Raw genomic sequence first — 22531 nt, 5'->3', positions numbered from 1 at the left:
ACGAAGAACCCCGGATGACCGTCCACTCGACGGGATTGAAGGTCCACCAACCGAGGGACAAAGTGCTGTACTTACACTCGGCACTTACCCAGGTCCTCTTGTTCCTCATCACGACTTCAGCGGTTTCCCACTTGCATTTGATAACGATCTCGGTCCCTCGAAACAGTTCCTACTTCTTGCCACCACCACAACGGACTTTGGACTTTGTAAAAGCAAGTGGTTCCGCCTTTGAGAGGTTCAAACTCAAGAGTTGAATGGTAACTTTTTCTCTTTGAAGGGTGATTGGTGAACAGACTTATTGACATGTTTGTTCAGATAATATCTTATTGTGGATTGATGTTTCTACGTATGTTTTGCTTTATGGCCTTAGATCTTTTTTTTTAATAAGAATCTTTAAAATGCTGCCACAATAGTTGACTGAAAGAGATTTTTTAGCTAGTCCTATTTCGAACTTCTTACCCCATGTTCGACCACAATGCATGGCTTTGGCCAGTCTCGTCAAAGGTCTAGTTCCAAGATGTTTTTTTTTTATCATTTTCCCAATACAACATCAGTGTACACTTTTGCTTGTGGATGACTTGATATGAAGAATCAAATTTTGGTGGACCATGTGTATTTCAATATTGCCGTTAATAACGTACAGAACAACGATGTTTTCTTCTCGAATCTCAAGCCCAAGAAGAATATTAGATTCAATTCTAGTCGATCTCGATCAATCACAAGGAATTTGTTTGTAGTCTAGACTGAAGCCTGTCAAATCAGCGAGTGTTGTCTCCAGGGTACGCAAACCAACTTGAAACGGGGATCCGGGCACGGCTGGAAATACGAAAATTTGAAATCAAAATCACTCAAAGCAAACGAGGAAAAAAGCAACCACATGGTCTCCAAACACCTGGGAAAATATCACATCGTTAGTCGAGTTAGCTAAAATGGACTGATGAAATTGGTTGAAATTCAATTTACTTCACTTTTATTTATATATATATAAAAATATATTATTTGATCGACCAACAAATTAAAGTTGGCTGATCTGGCTAACCCTTGAGGTTGATCGGGAATTTTAGTAAAAAACTTGTCCAAATCTGACTTAAATCCTGCTACTGGATGAACGCCTATTTGAAGGCTACAAATTGAACAATGAAGGAGCCCAAGAAAGAAGAGAGTTGGACTTCATTGTTTTAACTACCTGGATTCTCGAGGGCTTGAAGGTGCTCTTAAAATGCACATTAAGCCTCTACGGTCACTACAATAGACCCTAAATCCTGGGTTGGGACAGAGCTCATGAATGCTTATGAAAACGTACAATATCAGATACCTTTCGTACCTTCTCTGCGTACTGTACAATCCCAACCTTTCTAACCTCTCCCAATGCGAGAGCTCTCTCATATCCTTAATGTTTCTGGTAAAACATCTTTGAACCTGCTTGAGTTTCTTTAAATGTGCTGAACTCATTGGAGCCCAAATGGGCGAGGCATATTCAAGATCCGGCTAGACAATCGACTGGTACAGAATTAACATCGTGATACTATCTCTGGACTTAAACGTGCAATGTATCCAACCACATGTTTGAAAAACTTTACCAACTTTCAACTGGATATGCTCATCGAACTTTCCATTATCTTGGAGGACTGCCCCTAAATCCCTCAAGGATGAGACCTGCTGAATGCCCTTGCCTTCGTCATCTAATAGTGGAGTGTTGAGGACCTTTTCCAGACTACCGGTATTCTGACGATTCCTAACAAATACCAATTTTGCATCGTCAGCATAGGAAGAGATACTGACATTTCTACTATCAAACTTCAGAAGTGGAGCAATGAAGATGATGAAACGGAGAGGACCCAAAATGAGGCCCTGAGAAACATCTGACGTGACATCATGTATGTCACTAAGTGACCTTTCAACCTTAGCAGCTTGCTTCATATCATGAATGAAACTTCTCATCCAATGGAGAACCTTGCCTTGGATCCCAATGTCATGAAGTCTATTCAACAAAAAGCCATGATCTACTTTATCAAAGGCCTTGGCAAAAACAAGATAGACAATATCAACTGATTCGTGGCTCTCTAGTCCCTCAGTAACCTGTTCTGAATGTTCAATCTGTTGGGTAACCGTGTTAAAATGCGCTCCTAACCCGTGCTGGCTGGAAGGAGGGACTTAATGAACTTCAAGAAACCTTACCATTTTGAACTTCACGATCTTCTCAAACAATTGCGCAATATTTGAAGTGAGAGAAATCGGCCTATAGTTACTGGGGAACGACTTATCTCCCCCTTGGAAAATTGGAACAACATGAGCTACCTTCAGAGTAGAGGGGAACTTGCCCTGGTCCAAGATGCAACGCATCAAGTACGAGAAAAAAGGGGCAAGAACCTGTGAGCATCTCATCAGAAACTGAGATGTCACTCCATCAGGGCCAGGGTAGCTCGAGAGTCTCAAGTTCCTGATGGCCCCTTTAAGGCATCTTGATCTGTGACTACATTATCATCTAAATACTCAGCTGGGCAAGCCTTGCAAATCTCAAGAAGCTCATCAATAGAAGAATGGGTTGTTGCTCCTAAACTCTTTGGAGTTGAAAACAGACAAGAGAAATGATCTCCAAGTATGTTGGCTATAGACTCTTCATTGTCTATTGCTTCTCCATAGACCTCAAAGGCCCTACAGGGTGTTTCATCTTCCTCTTAGAGTTTGCATAAAAGAAAAATGCCTTTGGATTCGACCTCACCTCCTGAACAACTCTACTTTCCTTTTTCAACTGATCGGTCTCAATGGAGGCCTTAATTCTACCCTGGATCAAATCCAACTTTCCTTGAAGGCTAGCCACAACTACTGGATTCAAATTGCTCTGGAGCCTTTTTGCTAGTTTGTAACTCTTTTTAAACAATTGCCTTCGATACTTCGGAATTTTAGACGGAGCCCCGCATTTTGGAACAAATTTAGAGATTTCTAGAGTGGAAAAGACGTCTTCAAAAACTAGAATCATTTTGTCTAGGGCTACATCTATGGACGATTCCTTTTTTAGCATTGAAATGAGGTCAAGCTCCCCTAATCTCTCTGTAATCAACGGCCAATGTTCCTCTTTCAACTTGAACTTGACCAGACCGACTTTTTGGCTGGTCTTACCCTAGAGCACGCCGGCTTTTGAGTAATGGTCGACCCTATCTCAAGAACATGATGATCTGACAGATTACTAGGTGTCACATGGACATACTGGATCAGATCAGAGTCATTGGAAAAAAACAAGTCAAGAACGCTATTCCCTCTGGTGGCTACACCAACATGCTGAGAGAGATTGCGCAAGATCGCAAATTCCTCCAGCTTTTCAAACGACTGAGACGTCGATTTCGAAATGGGAATATACCCATCTGGACTACCTTCCCACTCTCCAACGCTAGTCGGGAAATCAAAGCCCCCTACAAAGAAAATTTTCGAGCAAACTGCCGGATCCAACTCATTTCCAGTGAATTGGAGAGCTGACATAAAAGAGCTTATTGAACAAGAAGAGGGTCTACACATTGTGACAATAGACAGATCAAGACCTTGGAGGTGACAAACTAAGACCTCTACTTCTCCATTCGACATTTTTACATGACTATTGTACAGGTCATTTCTAACATATAGACATACGTCCCCATGCGGAAAAATGGGATTATCAGGGCGTACTCTATCACATCGAACTAAATTGAAACCAGCCATTGCTACCTCTTCATCTAAGACCCCTGGTCGAAGCCAGGTTTTTGTCATGGAAATGAACGAGACCTGCCTATCTAAAGCTAGTTCCTCAGGAACGTTGATCTTTGTGCTATCCTTTTTGGAAATAAGACAATGCACATTCAGATAAAGCCCTTTTACGGGCTTATTGTCCTTTGATAGACTAGAGCTATCAAATCTTTGACTAGGCCTTCTAACCTTGAAAAATCTCATTTTTGGACAAAATTCGTCTTAGGCAGAGGATGAAAGAACCTTTGATGAGAGGGTAAAGGGGGAGGGGAAGGAGGAAGAACTCTGGCCGCCACTTTAGCACACGTTATAAAAGATGCGTTAGATTCATAGGTTGAGTACTTAGCTTGAGTACTGTACTGTTTAAGAATAGCTATGACAGAATCCTTCTTACAGGTTTGTGCCACTGGGTCGGTGCTGCCGTCAACGGTATTTAGGGCTCCACCGCAATACCCGGAATGGATGCCAGATGGAAACGATAACGTGCTCAGTTCCTGGCAAGTAGTCTGTCAACAGAAAGAGATGATCGTTATCAGATTTCTAGATGTTAATAAGGCTAGAAATATCATCGCAATATCACTAAAAATAGATGCTACTTTATTGGAATTTACCTCTGCCATTGTCGGTGGAGCCGATAAAGCAAATGGATCCGGAGTGGTGACAGAGGACTCTCTGATTTGAAGTCGACAATATCCTAAGGGGAAAAAAAAAGACAGAACAATGTATTTAATCCGTTACCAAGAACCGAGTCGTGTTAAAAATGCTAATTTTGCGATATTTTATATTGAGTTTCAGACTATGAACATCTAACAAAAACCATCTTCACCCAAATCTGCCTTCACCAAACTTTTTTGCAAACGTTTGCGAAGCTAGATTAAAAATGATAACGGTTTTCCCTTTGGACGCCTCCAGACTTCAGGCCTGACGTTCTGACATTGAAAGATTCGTTAGCGCCCACTTCTTACGGTATTATAGAGGGCTTGGTATTTTGAGGTTTCGTCATGGGCCAAGTTGATTGAGTGGACCTTTACATGGACCAAAAAAAAGTTTGAAACCTTGGAATGACTTGAATCCTTGGAACGGCTTATTAATAGATTGGAAGGAAAGGTGCCCTATTCCACCACTGAGTCTTTGTGTCAGAATGGGCATGGCCCTATATTTACACTTTGGCTTTGTGAGAGTCCCATTGTAAAAATCAGCTTTTGGTTAACGTCCGAACGCGAGGATGACACTCCCCGGCATGAGAAAAATCCCGAAAAGATTGCATTTTGTAATCGCCAATTCCTCGTCAAATCCACGAGATGAAGTCGCCCACTTAATCCTTCGCGGAATTTTGACCTCCTCAAAGTGGTTGTTGACCAATCCATTTCTGCCACGACTCGGTCAAATTATCGGGTAGAGAATCCTCCCAATCAATTCAAATTGGCCACAACTCCAATATCAATAATCTTGGCCTTGAATAATGTGAACGGTTGTTTGGTGTCTTTGGCAGGTTTTTTTGACTGGCTTCAATTGATTAAAACTGGAATTGATTCGACTTAGGAATCTGAAGCTGGGATATATCCCTGACGGTCGTTCCACTTCAGGCCTATAGCCGAAACCATTCCGCAAACACATTTATCATCCTCAAGGCCTTAGTCCTAGCAAGTTGTTATATTTTGGAACCTCCAACAACTTCAAGGGAATTCTTGGCTTGTTCCACATCATCTCCAGTAGCTGAGAGACGTTCCATATATATGTTTCTTGGTACATCTTCTGTCGACTCTGAACATATTGCTCCATACATTCTGAGGTCGATAGTATTCGCCAAATTGCGACCGACCTGACCTGTAGAAGAGTCTGGTACTTAAAGTTCAAATTCCTCAAAGCCTGACGGAACACAAATGTGAGTGGTCCGATCTCTTGACGCCGGAGGGGATGAAGATATGGGATGAAAATTTCCATTTTCTTTTGCGTAGTGTTGTCGTCAGGAGTGAAAGCCACTCGATGGCTTCTGATAGCACCTCGAGAGCTCTTGTATTAACCGAAGAAGAGGCTGATTTGCACGGGTTACGGGTTTCATTTTGGCTTTTCGACTTGTTCCCGGACGAGGGTAAGCAAATTAAAATTTCGAAATATTGCCTTTTGAGCATTGAGCTGGAGACGGTTAGCTAGAGGACGATATTTGAGCAAAAAGCATTGTCCAAACACCTTAAATCATAAAGTTTGCCCAGAGTCTCCAAATTGGATGTGCAGCTATGACAGTTACAATCCAATCAATCAGGGCGCTTGACAAACTTTGAATGCGGCAATGAATTCGAGGTTAACTTTACGACCAATCCTGAACTTCCCCATTCGTGGACCAGCCTTTAGTGATTCTCACTGATATGTCGAAATTCTGTGCACGTAAGACCTTCGTTTATATCATGATGTACCTATTGGATTATAGAATTACAATGGGACGGACTTGGTTGCGGCATGTTACGGTTATCACAACCCCCAAAATAAGTAACAAGTGCGTCTGAAGCAGCTGTGGAAGCATACACGTAAAACCTTTGTTGACACTCATGGATGTATCATATTTACAACTTACAGACCACCCCTTCGAACGTGATTGTGATTTACAATAACGACCTTCCTTACCTTCTACCTGTCTGAAGCAATTGTTATAATTCTGCTTGGTCAGAAGTTGGCCTCCGGCAAAGTTGTACGATTGAAAGGATCCACTTTCTCCCGTAAAATATTGAGTGCATCCTTCGGGAGCTCTGAAAGCAGTGAAGGAGCGTATTCTGATAAAACGTCAAAGAAAATATATGATCATGTACCGGGTATATGTTTTCGTTATGGTAAGTGAGTAGTTTTGTATATAACAACCATTTTGCTATGCCCAATCCAACCAGGATCGTTTTTCTTGGAGTTGCGAGTGGATCAAAGCGTTCAGATATTACCATGTTTAACCTCCAGAGATGGGGTTGGTATGTAATCGACCCTTAAGTAATATAACGTCCTTACTTGGCTGCGTTGTCGCACGTGAAATATGTGACTTTGATTTCATAGGTTCGACTACCCGCTCCGGTGCCTTTGGCAATGGCCAGCATACCAGCCGTATCGCCCGTATTGCCCGTCTCAAAATACACTGAAATGCAAAGAAGAGCCACAATCATCTTTGGAACTTATCTCTAGGGGCCAAGACCACGTTTGCCGTTCAGCAGGACTTCTCATTGGAATACACACTGCATAATTTAACATAAATTACGCACTCGAGTTACCCACATTTGGGGTAATCGCAAGGGTCAGCCCATTTGAAGTGCAATGAGCGAGTCTCGCCTTGGAGGAACCGCCTTGGTGATCACGGTTAACCTCTGCCTGGTTATACTTGAAAAATCAGTAGCTGAACTGCCTGAGAAGTACCGCGGGCAACGACTTGAGTTCAAAAAACCTTCCTCCAAAACTTGACTTGAAGGGGAGGAGATTGGTTTAAGTGGTCAGCGCTGTTCCTTGTCAAGATTAAGAGAGATGGTGATGGTTCGATTCTTCTCCTCAATCTTTTTTTTCGATATCAATCGGTCTCACAAACTCACAGACGGGTCATCACCGGGCTTTGGAAATTGTGTATCAGAAATACATCTTGGTTTACTAGCCGGGGTAAAGGCTGAAGGCTGGAGGCTCAATCCTCTGATTCGGAGGCTTCAAATACAAGGTGCGGCTGCAAGTTATGGTCCTCTTGGCATTCACATTCGAAACAGTTTTACCACCCAAGCATCGAAGTGACCTCCGGCAGCGAAGGGTTTCTCCAGTCTCCGCTTGCTTTTCAGCATTTCTTTCCTTCGGTTCACTTATAAAACGCTTTTGTTAGGCTTGACTTACTGTGTTGTCCGGTTAAAGTTCCGCAAACGGTTGGGGGAAATCCATTGGCAGTGCTTGAGAACGGACTCGTCACTGCAACAGCATCGGCCGCCGTGCCACAAGCTCCTATGAATGAATAGATAGTCAATTAAAGAACATCAAAGGATCTGACCATATGTTCAAGCTATTTCGGATGACACTTACCTGTGGCGTCGACTTCAGTCTTCAAAGTCTCAAAATCTAACCTAGATAGGAAATTTCAAGATAAAAAAGGTGCTCTTCTAAAGTGGAAAAAGTGGCCAAACCCAACTTTTAGTTGGAATGCTAAAAGCTGATTTCTTTTCATATTTTTTTTTTTGACTCACCGAATTTGGCAAAGGTCTGAAAATGAAAAAAAAGTGAATGAAATAACCAGTATTCTTTACAACCTAAGTGTGCGATTGTTTTAACACGTTCTGCTTCATTGACTCTTTATCAAAAATCGTAGGGAATGTAAAACTATACAAATTGAGATACTGTACTTACTTTCACATATCCGATTGAATTTATAGTTGCACGTCTCATCCGCGGTCGTATCAGCAGCAGGGTATCCATCGTTCTAAAAACCAAAAGAAAATAAAGGCGTTGACATGGTCACGGAAGGTCTTTTTAAGCAATTATAGATAGTACAAAGTTTCAACTTAACCAAAGATCTTACCCGAATGTAGGTACAGTTCTGAAGCGATAAAAATTAAGGATAAGCACTATTGACACAATAATAGCCTTTTGGCTTAAACAAAGAAATGACATGCGTTTACCTGAGTAATGGTCTGGTCGCCGGAGCAAGCTCCATTTACAACAAAAAGGCAACACACTCCGAAGCCTAAAAGTCGAAGCAATGAGCTTTTGATACGAATGACATGGTACAGCAAGAAGTTTTCCTGAACATTCCACCTGCAGCACAATTCCCGGACGCGGTCCCGCCTCTGGAACTACAAGAGGTCGAATCCAAGCACGTTCCACCCAAGTTCCCGGCTCCTGTTGTGGTGCACGGGTCATTCTAAAAGCAAATCAATCAAAGAATGAGTGAGTGCAAGTCATGGAAAAATATTTGATCTACCTTAAAGGTGACGATGTTGAAAATGCTAAAAAGTCCTGAAAAGATAGATAAATGAAACGATTTTGAAACGGTCGTTTTCCAAAGTGAGGAAAGATAGTTTTGTGCTGTACACCAATCCTACTTTTCTGACGAAAGTTGGTCTTGGTCGTGTTTCGTGACATCACTCCATCTTGGATCACGCACAAGATCAAAATCAACGCCAGACGAGTCCAAACGACTGAAAAGAGATGAAATTTAACTATGTTGGTTCAGAGTGCAATAATCCCACATCGGGAAATTATTTTATAGAAATCATGAAAAGCCAACCATGAAATGTAAGCTACCAGCAAGGATTCAAAGCAATAAAGTTTTTTTTTGTTGCCAGTACTAAAATTCTCAGGATTGAAAAGAACAGGCCCAATAAGAACGCCGTTTTTCAAAGGTTTACCAGCAACCCCGACTTAAATGGGCAAGATTGGAGGCCAATTCCATCGAAAAATGTCCAAAGCAAGTTGTGTGCATTGTTCGTCCTTTCACAAGAACCGATCTTATCCTAATTACAACAAAAGATCCATATTTACCCAAGGCGAGAATCAAAGACAAAGATACGTGTATGTGTGCTATCAATACTTTACCCATGATGAGCCGATGTGTTCACTTTCGATTGCAAATCAAAACTGCCGTTGTTGGGCGTCGTTGATATCGGCCTAGATCTCTCGCCTTATTCGCGAGCTTTTTGTCCAACCGAGAGAGACGCCGTAACAAGCCGGTCGGAACATGTGTTGGTTTGGCTCGAGCGCCGTAGAACTCGAAGGATTTCCTCAATCGGGGAATGACGAGCCAAAGTACCGGGAATCTGGATCACCTCACGATTAAGTCTAGGAGAAAACGTGAGCTTTCAAACAAGAAACAGAATCCTGTTTTACCTTGGATCTGATTCTTATTTAAAAATATACTGAAAAGCTGTTTGGAAGGGGATGGCATTGGGGTTGGAAGATGTTGTTGATTTTGAACAAATATCGCACAGATTATATCGAGATAACTCTGTGTAAGACGGGTGTCCAGCCCACATCTTGCTTTGACCATTTGGGCTCTAGTAAGTTCAGCACGTTTCCAAAAGGTCGAGCAGATCCAAAAATGCTTTACCAGGAACATTGAAGGTGTGGAATAACTCTCGTACTGGGAGAGATTAAAGAAGTTGGGAGTGGACAGGATTCATAAAAGGATAGGGTGGTACTTAACATTGTACGATTTTTCAAAAGCACCCATAAGCGTTGTCCCACACCATGTTATTTTAGTGACTCTAGAGGCTGAATGAGCATTTTAAGAGCGCCTTCAAGCCTGGCGAATCCAGGCTAGCTAGAGCAATGAAGCCAATCTCCCTTCTTGCTTGGGCTCCATAATTGTTTAAGTTACTTCCCTTTAACATCAGAAGGAAATAGGTAGGTGTTGATAATCTCGTGGCATCTTTGCTATTCAGACTTTAAACTCTTTTGAGGTTTGAAACCCGAAATTGTAACCCACCATAATTTCGCAATTTGCGCAGAATTCCTTGAAAACTAAAGAACTTTGCAAGGTTTGATATAACTTTCCTTGTGGATCGAGGGGCAACGGAAAATATTTGAAGCCAGAGCAAAGGATTACTTGCTGGATTTACTAGTTCCCCTTTTTTGATTGAAAGTGCCTAATAGTTGAACGAAAGTAAATATATGTATGATTTCTTTGATATCCACTAGTTTCTCATGCGGTACATGTGTTTCAACAATGACTTTAAGTGTGGTTAAAATTTGCATGTCTTCAATTCTCTAAATTTCATTAGAATGTTAATTGCGCGAGCCGAGCATTCTGTAAATTTCTGGGCTGATGAGCTCTGATTACAATACATTAATTTTTTTCAAGCAATTTCAAGACAGGCGTAACAAATGACCATGTTCCGGTTGTGATTTTTTTTGTCCCCCACGGGGCTCTTTAATGTTGATACACGCATTGGTAGGCAAATCTGACTTAATTGCGCCAAGATTTCTTGCATGAAGGCGTTCAGCTCCATTGACGAAGATTACTCCCATTAAACGCGCAGGAAATGCTTACCTGGCCAATTAAAAACACTTATTTTGGAAATAGAGTCACGCTCGACAAGAGAGCCAGCCATATCATGAAATGCGGGATCGTTATCATAATTACTTTTTGCTTTCATGTTGATCATTCTTTCAATTGTCGCACCTTAATGTTTGGGGTTATGCATGGCTTTGAAGATGGAGAGCGTCTTTAACGGAATAAGTGCAGATTTGTGTTTATTTACCATCGGATTTCACTCGCAAGATCAAACAAGCTGTAGATTAAAACGTACGTGTTAATATCACTTCTGACTTGTGACATGATAGCCAGAGTCATTGATCAATAAACGCAAGACTTCATTGATCGTGAGCAAATCAATGGAATCATTCCAGAAGAGAAGAAAATCGAAACGATTGCTACCGAGACTAAATTGTTCAAGATTTGTTCTGGAGGGTTTGCGAGGCACCCGTCAAATCAAATGAGAAAGTAGATCCTGGGATCGTTGGGAGAGAGAGAACAATTAATGCCTTCCAATTTTTGCCGTGGAATTACAGGGCTGCCACAAAGTACGCCGGCACTATGAAATACAAATAGTTCTAAAAACATATGAGATACATTCATCAAACTTTTTTTATGATAATGTTTCAACTGTCATCAATCTTTCTTATTTGTAAAATCATACATTTGGCCTCCTTTTGCACGAACAATTTGACTGATACGTTTTGAAACTCCATTCACTGTGGCACGCTAGGCTGCTACAAAGTACGCCGGCAATTAGAAATACAAATAGTTCATATCAAAAGTTTGATCCATGCATCCAACTTTTTTATGGTGATGTTAGAACTGCCATTAAACTTTCTTGTTTGTAAAATTATTCACTTGACCTCCTTTTGCACGGACAATCTGACTGATACGTTTTGAAACTCCATTCACTGTGGTAAGCACAGCTTTAATGGTGATATTTCCCGGGCAGCCTTTAATCCTCTTTCGAGTGCCTCCACATTTTTATGTGGTCTTTAGGAACGCCTTTCCTACAAAATTTTAAGGCCAATGCAACTTGCCAATTTGAGCCACGGTGGATTTACAAGTACTGAAAGTTATCGCCGGCGAACTCTGTAGCAACCCTGTAGATCAATTTTGATGTGCATGCAAAGAACAAGAACTGGCGGGGATGTTGCAAATCAACTATTTTCTGTGGTGCCCTGGAACCAAAGCCTGGCATTTGTGACTAATATTTGTCTAAGAACTCAGCTTGAAACGGTTGCGTAAAGTTGTACTTATATTGGTTAGTGGGACAATATTGTAAACTCGGAAAGAAACAGAATATGGGACCTAGGATTGCCCCTTGAGGGATACCTAACCCAACGGTATACGACGTACCATTAACTTTGAATCCGTCTGTTTCTTAAGCAACTTACAATCCAAACTAGAAGTGGACCTCAGGTGCTAACTTTCAAGCTAAATCCTCCATCGATAATCCACCGTTAACTTTGTCGAAAGGCAAAGTTAGCCAAGGTATGCAAGCAATAACAACGGATTTTCCATCTGACGCTGTACGGCCAAGGCGGAGCCACCGTTAACTTTGTCGAAAGGCAAAGTTAGCCAAGGTATGCAAGCAATAACAACGGATTTTCCATCTGACATTTGAACTTGCCCAGAGTACAGATATTCTATGAATTGAACCAAATCGTGCTCATTCTTCTCATAAGGCCGAAGTACCTCCCGGGAATATTCTTGGTGTAATTAAGGCATGCAAGTAAGGCCTCATGGCCATTCTATGAATAATCCCGTTTGTGATATACCTTCCTCGACTTATCCGTGAGTATCTGAATCAAAGGCCCGACGGAATCCACATTTAATCTGCAGAGCAAAAGGTATTCCATCTAGCTGAATATGTTCAGGGGCTTCTTCTTCATCAATGCTGATCTCTTCCAAGTTCGAAGAACTAGCGGGGAATTGATTTCGAGGGAACTGATCAGTACCAGATATCAAAATTGGGATTGCCTTTGGCCTCATCCATAGCATTGGACAGACCAATATTGATGATTTGACCATTGACTTGCTCTTTCCATTTGACAAAGACCTTACCGTGAAGGCGCACAGTCAAATCTAAGTTTAAGACTAGAGAAGATAGGCATGCTTTCCTCGTTGGATGCTTCCAATAAATGAAATTTTTGTCCTTAAAAGTGCAGCTTTTTTGGAAATGAGAGGAAATTGCGCCGTGTCTAACTTTCACATTTTTGTTCGTTAATATATTCTTGTTTGGAAAGCGTTTACCGAGATTGAATTGTTGGAATCATCATAGTCCGACGAGCTGAGGGGCAATCAACCTTAATCTCTCGAGTCTAACGAAAAATCGACAACCGGGCCGAATCATTTGGACGTTTCTAATTATTTCCGGTGATTGATGTTAATTTGTCAAATTACCTTGGATTTGAGAAGTCGTATAAGTTACGCCCCACCTGTCCATGATCGAATGTTTTCGGATGAAAAACTTTCCATTATTAGGCAGTAATTATCTTTTGATGAATGTAAACTTGACGGGTCTCGATTTCCGAGCATGGTCGACTGAGCAGATATTTGCATGAAAGACTTTTCTAATGGTCATCATGAGGGTAAAGTTTTTATTCAAGCTCTGATTGTCGGGAAACGGATCGGTTAATTGCTACAATTCCTTCACGGTCTAGTCCAAGGAAATTTTAGGAAGACAATTTGATTACGTGTTTCACGTAGATCATTTCAATTACAGGCAGTTCATTTCTACATCATTTACTTGTAAAGTCGATCGTATCAAGGTTATGTTATCAAAAGCTGATCACCCCGTATTCCGATCCAAAGAAGGACATTTTCAAATTAGGTGAAAATCGCAAATGACCACTCTATTCAAAATTCCTGTCGCTAATTTGTCGCAGGAAGAGCTAATTAGGTTGTTGTAAGATATTTAGGATTTTTGATGATCAAATATTTTTGGTAGTCTCCCTGATCAATTTCGCATTAGAATCCCGTATTTTTGGACACTCCGATCTGTCAGATGAGTGCTACCATACCTTGCGTATTTGGTTTTGTTTGTGCAAAAGTCCTTTGTGAGCACTTTAAAGCAAAAATGTCATTTTCCACATCTGAAGTATACAATAACAGATGTTAAACAATGCGCAGTAGTATTTGACCTTCAATATATCATATCTATGCGGACCACCCATGGAAAAAGAATGTTCGTACATTTCTTCTTGTTTGATTATTTGGTAGCACTAAATCTAATATCGTGACGTCACAACTTATTGATATCAACAAGACTCTGAGGCGGCCATTGCTAGTGAAAAAGCGATTGACACTGGTTTAAGAAATCATCGAAAAAGAGAACAAGTGGATTATATTGGTGCTTAGTTTGGCTGAAATTTGATACTTAAAACGTGTAGTGTAGTGAAAAGCAAATCGAAAACTGAAATGACAGTGTGGCAGATATTGACCACTTTGACGTGATCTTTTACATTTTTCCACACTTGCGATTTTCACCTAATTTGAAAATGTCCTTCTTTGGATCGGAATACGGGGTGTGATATGTCTGACCAATAGAAGGCCGAAAATTCGAATCTCTATAGTGTTTACTTTGGCCACATCTCCTGAGTTCCCTAAGCATGGTAGTGGGTTCAAATTTGGCCAAGTTCATCTATTCAAGAAGATCTTGTGACCGCAGTCCACTTCTGTAAATGTTCGTAGCTTAACCAATTCGGCTTTGCCAGTGAAGGCATGAAGTACATGAACAGCAAACGTCATTCCGTGGACCAAATTTAAAGACGACATGCCCAGCCTATCTGTCATGTGCATGCTTCGAATTTTGCTGTTTATTTGAATTTGTATTTGTATTTAAAAATATTTAAGCCGTGTGGCTTCTTTAGAGGTGCGAAAAATGGTGGGCATCTTGTGGAATCGAGGGGTGAGCTGAGGGTAAATGACAGGTGTGACGGATTGAAAGGTTATAAAGGACAAGAGTTGATGAATTTTGCTATGCCATTTTTGAACTGTGTTAATGTGGTGGCATTTCGGGTAAGTGGACCGATCAGGTTCCAGAGGAGCCTTCCCTGCGCATAGAAGGTGGCATCCTCCGGCACCGCGATGTTCACATCCCCTTTGGCCTGGCTTCTTGTTGTTCGTTGTTGGTCGATTGGTTTGGTTGGTTGCAGTAGGATGTGATCTGGATGCTGACAAGTGTTCATGATCTTCCAAGTCTCTATTAGGGCGGACTCAGCCGCCATCTGGTTAACATACTTTTGTCCCAGGGACTCATGAAGGTCCTTGATGCTCACGTGATCCTTGAGTTTCACTCTAAGCAGTTCTCTGAGCACGTTGTTCAGGCCGACCTGGAGGTCTCTTTGGATCTGCGGTTGCTCTTGGTCGACCTTGGTCCTTATTTTAAAAAATAAAGGAAGACAGTAACGCACTTTAGACATTATAAGCGACTCCACCGCAGGTTTTAGTTGAGAGCGTGGTAACTAGGATAAAAGAAGCCGAAGGGTGCCCAGGCCAGCATTCACCTCCTTTCGCAGATTTAGGAGATGATGATTCCACTTGAGGTCTCTCTGCATTTCGACCCCCAGGATTTTGCACGTACGAGATCCCTCAATGGATGCATCTCCCACGCGGATTTTCACAGGCTCGGTATCACTCCTTCCACACACCATCACTTTTGTCTTTGAGTCGTTAGTCTTAAGGTAGTTCGACGAGGCATACGCGATCGTTGCTTGTGCTACGCTTTCAAGACACGCCTTAAGTTCCGGGATACTGTTAGCATCCACTGTCACGACAATATCGTCTGCACTTTTTCAAAGCAAACAATGCCCTTTCTTATCACAAACATCAATTTCAAATAATGTCATTATTATTCATACTTGTGTGGTATTGAGCCAATTTGACAATGCTTTCACCGAATTACACCAAACATGATATTTTACTAGGTTTTGTAACACAGCTCAATCAAAATCCGACCATTATTGTAAATTCATGGGGATGACGCTGAAAGTTGACACTGATGTTTGTCATAGTTTGTATTGGTCATAACTTGAGTTTCCTTCATGTGCCCTATTAGCTCTGAATTTTGGGATTTCAATGAACCATAGTCTGCCACAAATGCAAAAATAGGACAACTTTCCGCTTACTTTGCGTACATGTGCACTTGTAAAGCCTTTATGATCACTCGTCGAGACTTGGACATAAACTTCATTAATTTCACGCCTTGAATAAATAATAGAGGGGAAGCATGGCATAAGCAAAAAATCCAAACTGTTACCAATCAATTATTTCCACCATTTCATTCAAGTTAGTTGGATCCTAACTTGCAATGGAGAATTTCACCCCATCATTCGTTTCAAGGAGAACTACCTATTTACCGTAACTACCGTACAAACTTCGACTTTTTGACTCTTTTCTTCGACTTCGACAAACTTTGACCCGTGGGGTACAAAAACAACACTGAAACCCTCGGGCATTGGTCTGACCGTCAACGATTGGGCCAAATGGTCTCTATCTAATCATAACTTATTTGTTCACAGGTTTATGCTCTTGTTTCCTTGAACTTGCTTTTGTTGCATCTTCGATCAGCGCAAGTTTTTCATTCTTTTTGAAGCGAGGTCATGTTGTTCTAAATTTTCAGCAACCATGTCCCAATAATCTAAAGCCGATCTCTCGGCCTTCGAACATGCCAACAGACCCGGAGAAGGCCCTAAAATTGAAACTTGTGGAATTCGTTGCACCCCATGAAGCCCTTTCTTCTAGTCATCATGGGTTTCGAGCGCATTTTTTATCATGAGCACCTAATTTATTTGAGTGTAAACGCAAAGCAGATCATTGAGGAACAGCCATGAGTTAGTCGATGTAAGCGAGCTGAGATTTGCCAATCTAACTCGACCAAAGAAGATCACCCTAACATCCATCCATTGAAAGCTTCTCAATTGGTTAGGAATGCCACAGTTAGCTTCTCTTCTCATCATTACATATATAGATGTCATAACATAAAGCGCAGAAGGCGAAACAAATTCTTGGTGTGACTGAACAATTGCGTATGCCGATTTGTCCAACGTATCTTGGCAATGCTTGGCTTATATGGGTCAAATATGTATTTTTCATATTTTCAAAATGTATTAGTTTGTGAATGGTAACACAAATAAAACAAGTGACTGTCAGTCCGCTATTTTTCTTTCTTATTATTTTGCGGACTTCTTTACCGCTACTGAGAATGGGATCCCAACACTAATTCCTTATCCTTATTTGATCGACCGACGTATTGACTCATTGAATCAGGAAAGGAACATGATGTCATCACCAAATTTTGAGAGCTCACTCCTACTTTTGAGGCTTCATATCTCTTTGCTGAAGGATTAGATCAAAGGTTCAGTTCTTTTATCCATAAAGGAATGGCTCATGTGGCTATTTTTCTTATAAATTGTCTCATTAACAAAGCATAAAAGCTAATTTTAAAAGAAAAAAGCCGTTTTTCGGCCTAGTTATTTGTATTTTAGAGTTTTGTATTTTTGCAATAAGTTTTTTGAACCCTTGGTATGTTGTGATGTTGTCATGCGAGTTATGATTGACGTTTACTTCCGAGCATATCTAGTCGAGAAATATACTTCCATCTGAACCTTTACTCGATCTATGTGTCCTCCGCTTTTGTCCACTCAATACGATCATGCGATGGCGCAGTCGGTCTGTACGAACTCTTAAATGTACGTTCCGTCTACGGCTATCTCTGATCTGAGACTTCGGGTTGTGTGATCGGTTATTTGTACGTGATCATCCTTGGATCCAATCCATCCCGTGCCATCGTGGTGTTGATTTGTGGATTTCCAGTGGTTCCCGTCTTGAATCCTCAGCATGTCCGATCGTGAGGCCGTCCAGGTCTTGAAAGCCAGTCGTAAAGGCTTCAAGGCAGCTCTTTCACGGGCTAGGAATGTGGCCGAATCTGCGTTTGAGGATTACGTAGAAGGTGAACGTCCAACGTTGTTGGAAAGATTTGTTAATCATTGGGACGATCGATTACAAAAATACTTACAAGCCTAAGATCAGGTCGTATGCCATCTATCATCTGATTCCAAAGATGCAGATCCAGCTGTAGAGGAACACCTCGAGGCTCTTTTCAAAGCCCAATCCAAATTTATCGGTTTTCAACGTGATGTCGAAGCTTCACTGCTCCTAGCAGCGGGTGAGCATCGACCTCATCCCTCTCGTGAGTCTGGGCAGACCTTATCTCTTCCTCGATTAGATGCGAAGAAACCTCCGTTACTACATGAAGACACAGATCATAAAGTGTTCACACGGTGGCGTCCTTTATGGGATAATTACTCGCTCCTTATTTATCTAGATCAAAGGGACCAACTTACCCAGGTTGGACTCTTCTGGGAATGTTGTTCTTCGGGATTTTTAAGTATCATCCAACATTCACTTGGGATCAAAACCAATACTGGTTGTATGGTGGTCGAGATTTTGGACCTAATTGAGGAGCACCTTCGTAGTCTCCGAAATATTCACCTCGATATGCGAGACCTTTTGGCTGTGAGACAGAAGGAGGGTCAGGATTATTTATCTTTCTGTAACTCCCTTCGAGAGTTGGCAGATTATGCTGACGCAGCTAAGATCACTGAGGATCGTCTTCTCATTGCACTCTTGTTACAGGGGATGAAGAATGACTCCGATAAAGCCAAGGTTATGGAACGCAATCCCTCAACATTCAATGAAGCCCGCAAGTGTATACTTGAACTTGAGACTGCTAGACGGGGTGCCCACGATTTCAGTCACAAGTCTTCATCTTTAACCGTGGGAGTTCTTGATCAAGTTGTCCATGTGACCAAGTCTAAATACAAGAAGAATGGGGGCAAATCGGGTAAGATGATTTTTAACAAGATCCGAGCAGTGCCCGCTGTGTGGTCTTTCCAAGACCCATTCTCGTGAGGATTGTCCGGCATTGAAATCGTCTTGCCATGCGTGTGGTCGTACTGGGCATTGGCAACCCGTCTGCCGTCAAAAGAGTCCTTCAAGGAGAGAGGAGAAACGTGCGGGTGGGGTACACCTCCGAGTGGCTTCGTCTTCCACTCGTGAGCGCGAGAACCGCATCAACGTTATGGTCTCACCCCACAAATCGTCCAAGTCGGTCAGCCTTCAATTCTGCGCTGATACGGGAGCTGACGTCATTATCATTGGTATGAATCAATTTCGGGATTCCGATATTTGTCAACTAACCACTCTAGATCAACGTTCGTCAAACTCCGTCATTTCTGGTGTTGATGGTCGATCTCTTAGCTTGGTCGGTTCGTTCCGAGCTAATTTGTCTCTAGATGAGGATCATAAGGCCCATGACGTAACAATAGTCGTCAGCTATGATGTTGACGACTCGTATCTGAGTTTAGATGCTTGTCGAGCCCTGGGTATTGTTGGACCCAATTTTCCACAACCAATGATTTCTGTAATTGAAAGAGAGGTCGTAAGAATCCCTGATCCGACTGTTTGGTCGTTGAAAGAGCGAGAAGAATGGATTACTTCCTTACCTTCTTTGCCTTCTAGGGAAGACTTCATGAACGTTGAATCCAAACTTAAGTCCATTTACAGTACGGCATTTGACGATTCAAGTTTGAAACCCATGCGCGGTCCAATCGTGGGTGATCCTATGGTGATCACCTTAAAGGAAGGAGCAAGATCGTTTGCCATTAATACCGCGCATCAGATCCCTATACCTCAATTGGACCCCGTCAAATCCAGTTTGGATAAGATGGTTGATAGTCGGATAATAGAACCCGTGGGTGATATTCCCACACCTTGGTGCCATCCCTTGGTTGTCGTACCGAAACCGGATGGATCTCTCCGTCTGTGTGTCGACTTAACGAGGTTGAACACTGAAGTCGTTCGTTCTATTCATCCCATCAAGACTCCGGCCGAGGCCATTTGTGGGTTCAAACCCCGTGATAAGTATTTCATCAAGTTGGATCTGGTCAAAGGCTACTGGCAAATGCCGCTGGCCAAAGAGTCGCAAGAATTGACCACTTTCATTACTCCTTTTGGGAAATACCGTTTTCTCCGTTCACCCATGGGATTTATTTCAACCGGGGATTCCTTCTCTTATAGAGGCGATGTCGCAATGTCTGGCCTTGGCATTCAAAAGGTTATTGACGATATGGCTGTGGGAAAGGAATTGTATCCTGATCTGGTTCGCGTTACCTGTGACATTCTGGAACGTTGTGTCCGTTTCGGCATGACTGTCAATGCCAAGAAGAGCGTTATTGGCGGGGCCGAAGAGATCGATTTTGTCGGATATCGTATATCTCGCGATAGTATTAAGGCCGATCCCGAGAAAGTTGCAGCCATCTCGAGATTCCCCTGCCCAGAGGATCGCCAAGACCTGAGATCGTTCATGGGTCTTGTTAACCAGTTGGGTCAATTTTCGAGCGAGATCGCTCACAATGCTGAGCCCCTCAGAGATTTGCTAAAAATAAAGAATGTGTTTTCATGGTGTCCCGAACACATGAACGCGTTTGAGAAGGTAAAATCGGCTCTTACCTCTCCTCCTATTTTGGGAATGTTCCAACTTGGGGCCGAAACCATCCTTCAGACAGACGCATCGAAATTGAAAGGTCTGGGTTTTGCGCTTATGCAGCTCCATGAGGGTGAGTGGCGACTTATTCAATGCGGATCCCGGTTCTTGAAAGATGCAGAGAGTAGATACGCTATTTTAGAGCTGGAAGCTTTGGCGATCTACTGGGCAATCAAGAAGTGCCGAATATATTTGGCGGGTTTAGAGTATTTTACAGTCATCACTGATCACAAGCCGCTGAAAAATATTTTTAATGAGCAAATGTTGAACTCGATTGAGAATCCTCGAATCCTGACTTATCGTTCAAGACTCTCCTCATTTAAATTTCATGTAGAGTGGAAGTGCGGCAAGCAACATTATATTCCCGACGCCTTATCTCGTTATCCCATTTCGGACCCCAACGCGGATGAAGATCTCGATCCAATTGCCTCGAATCTCCAAGTAGCGGCGATCAGGGCTAAAGAGACGGACCTTGTTCTGGATAATCTTTCGGCCCACGCGCGGTCATCTTCGGAGTACCAGGCGTTGGAGTCATTGGTCGAGAGTAACTTCAAACCCAAGGTCAAAACTGGATATCCCTCTCTTTTCAAAAAGATCGCGGATGAATTGTCTGTGGAAGGTGATCTAGTATTGCGAGGCTCACGTATTGTTGTCCCGCCTTCTGCAATCGGAGAGGTTTTATCCTTATTACATGCTAGTCACCAAGGGATAGAGAGAACGAAGAGACGAGCCAGACAAATCGTGTACTGGCCTGGATTTTCATCCGATATTACGAATATGGTCGAAAATTGTCGTGAATGTGCCTACTTCAGACCATCAAACCCGGCAGAACCCATGATGTCCAATGATCGTCCTTCTCGTCCTTTCGAAATGGTTTCTGCTGACTTTTTTACTTATGGGGGGAAAGACTATCTCGTCTATTCAGATCGTTTTTCTGGGTTTCCTCTCGTGGCCAGATTTAGTTCTTCCCCCTGCGCTTCGTCCTTGATCCAAGAACTTCGTGGTTTTTTCACGACGATGGGCGTGCCCAACGTTTTCCGGTCCGATAATGGTACTCCCTTCGCTTCATCATTAACTCAAGATTTTTTCAGCCATTGGGGTGTGGAATGGAGACCCTCCTCGCCCCATAACCCCCAGTCGAATGGCCATGCCGAATCCAATGTGAAAAGCATCAAATACCTCCTCGCCAAGTCCGGAGGGGAATGGGGATCCAGTGCTTTCATGTCCGGTCTTTTGGAATTGCGGAACACACCACGCTCAGACGGACTCTCACCAGCCCAACGTTTATTCGGTCGTCCTCTCAGGTCTAAGTTGCCAATTCATTGGAAAGCGTTTATGCCTGAGTTTCAGATCACGTCGGATGAGGCCGATACCAAACGATTCCGGGATGACGCACTTCGAAAAGCATATTATGATCGGAGTACACGTGCCAGGAAGAAGATTCCATTGGGTCAGCGCGTCCTCATCCAAGATCCGATCACACGACGATGGGAAAGAGAAGGAGTGGTGGTCGACAACAAGACGCCGAGACGGTACATGCTTCGATTGCCATCAGGCAGAGTGTTGGTGAGAAACCAGAGATTTCTCCGTCGTGGACTCGTTCATGACCTCATCGATGATGAAGAGCCAGCTGACGAGCCTGACGCACTTCCTTCAAGACCAATTCGTGATCGACGTCAGATTGTTCGCTTTCAAGCATGATAGTTTTTATATTTCGTTCACTATGTTTTTCCATTCCATTCATACACAAAAAAAGGGAGTTGGTATGTTGTGATGTTGTCATGCGAGTTATGATTGACGTTTACTTCCGAGCATATCTAGTCGAGAAATATACTTCCATCTGAACCTTTACTCGATCTATGTGTCCTCCGCTTTTGTCCACTCAATACGATCATGCGAACCCTTAAAAACCTTTTTTTTGTTAAATATTGGAATTTGTGTCTTGGTTTTGTAGTACCTTATCTATATTGAAAAGTGCCCCCTTGACCTCCCAAAATTTGTGCTGACTTTATCGTGTACCTGCTGCTTCAATGTCTCAATTAGAATTGGCAGAACTGGCTAGCCCTTGAATATGTAGTGGCCCAGGGATTTTAGTCAAAAGACTTCAGTTCGCCTTTTGATGGCCAGCTTTTATTAAAACTGATCCATTCAACTTGTTGCTAAATAGCCTTTTAAATGTGCTCAAGAAATCCCAGTTGAAGTGAAAGTGTAGTCACGAGAAGAGATACGTACGATAAATGTGCTTTAAGGAAGAAGTTAGACATTTTACTATTTTTACTTTTGCT

At 42.3% G+C, this 22531-nt stretch overlaps 2 protein-coding genes, 1 long non-coding RNA gene and 1 other non-coding gene across 5 annotated transcripts; 1 reads left to right on the top strand and 3 right to left on the bottom strand.

Annotated features, from left to right (window-relative positions):
• Positions 1 to 362: 362 nt before the first annotated feature.
• On the bottom strand, positions 363 to 9386 carry LOC131876939 (uncharacterized). Of its 2 annotated transcripts, XM_059222485.1 has the most exons (15): positions 9256 to 9386; positions 8763 to 8858; positions 8642 to 8676; positions 8476 to 8581; positions 8340 to 8404; positions 8240 to 8257; positions 8068 to 8140; positions 7908 to 7923; positions 7747 to 7787; positions 7564 to 7668; positions 6709 to 6832; positions 6340 to 6461; positions 4329 to 4411; positions 4112 to 4223; positions 363 to 816 (listed from the first exon to the last, which is right to left on the bottom strand). In XM_059222485.1, the coding sequence occupies exons 1-15, from the start codon at positions 9257 to 9259 to the stop codon at positions 713 to 715; spliced, it is 1104 nt and encodes a 367-aa protein (XP_059078468.1). In that variant the 5' UTR covers positions 9260 to 9386; the 3' UTR covers positions 363 to 712. The 2 variants fall into 2 exon arrangements, with proteins under 2 accessions (XP_059078468.1, XP_059078469.1); XM_059222486.1 differs by lacking the exon at positions 8240 to 8257.
• LOC131877271 (U1 spliceosomal RNA) lies at positions 6914 to 7073 on the bottom strand. The gene has a single exon (XR_009372861.1). It is a non-coding gene; the product is annotated as a U1 spliceosomal RNA (small nuclear RNA).
• A 7859-nt stretch (positions 9387 to 17245) lies between the features above and the next one.
• On the bottom strand, positions 17246 to 18199 carry LOC131893414 (uncharacterized). Its single transcript, XR_009374687.1, has 3 exons — positions 18046 to 18199; positions 17718 to 17947; positions 17246 to 17627 (listed from the first exon to the last, which is right to left on the bottom strand). It is a non-coding gene; the product is annotated as an uncharacterized LOC131893414 (long non-coding RNA).
• A 583-nt stretch (positions 18200 to 18782) lies between these two features.
• Positions 18783 to 22097, top strand: LOC131893413 (uncharacterized protein K02A2.6-like). The gene is made up of 2 exons (XM_059243431.1): positions 18783 to 20319; positions 20581 to 22097. The coding sequence occupies exons 1-2, from the start codon at positions 18783 to 18785 to the stop codon at positions 21945 to 21947; spliced, it is 2904 nt and encodes a 967-aa protein (XP_059099414.1). The 3' UTR covers positions 21948 to 22097.
• Positions 22098 to 22531: the final 434 nt, after the last annotated feature.

The sequence above is a fragment of the Tigriopus californicus genome, chromosome 2, assembly GCF_007210705.1.
Source record: "Tigriopus californicus strain San Diego chromosome 2, Tcal_SD_v2.1, whole genome shotgun sequence".
Taxonomy (NCBI): Eukaryota; Metazoa; Arthropoda; class Copepoda; order Harpacticoida; family Harpacticidae; genus Tigriopus; species Tigriopus californicus.
This window is presented reverse-complemented; position numbering and strand designations above follow the sequence as displayed.

What these genes read in the sequence shown, in the direction of transcription:
- LOC131876939 (XM_059222485.1), bottom strand. An exon ending in GTCCGGGAATTGTGCTGCAG is followed by an intron (nt 8,405 to 8,475) that starts GTGGAATGTTCA and finishes TTCGACTTTTAG; the next exon opens with GCTTCGGAGTGTGTTGCCTT. An exon ending in CGACCCAGTGGCACAAACCT is followed by an intron (nt 817 to 4,111) that starts GTAAGAAGGATT and finishes TCGTATTTCCAG; the next exon opens with CCGTGCCCGGATCCCCGTTT.
- LOC131893413 (XM_059243431.1), top strand. Translation starts at nt 18,783, where the DNA reads ATGGTCTCACCCCACAAATCGTCCAAGTCGGTCAGCCTTCAATTCTGC. An exon ending in GCTTATGCAGCTCCATGAGG is followed by an intron (nt 20,320 to 20,580) that starts GTGAGTGGCGAC and finishes AATTTCATGTAG; the next exon opens with AGTGGAAGTGCGGCAAGCAA.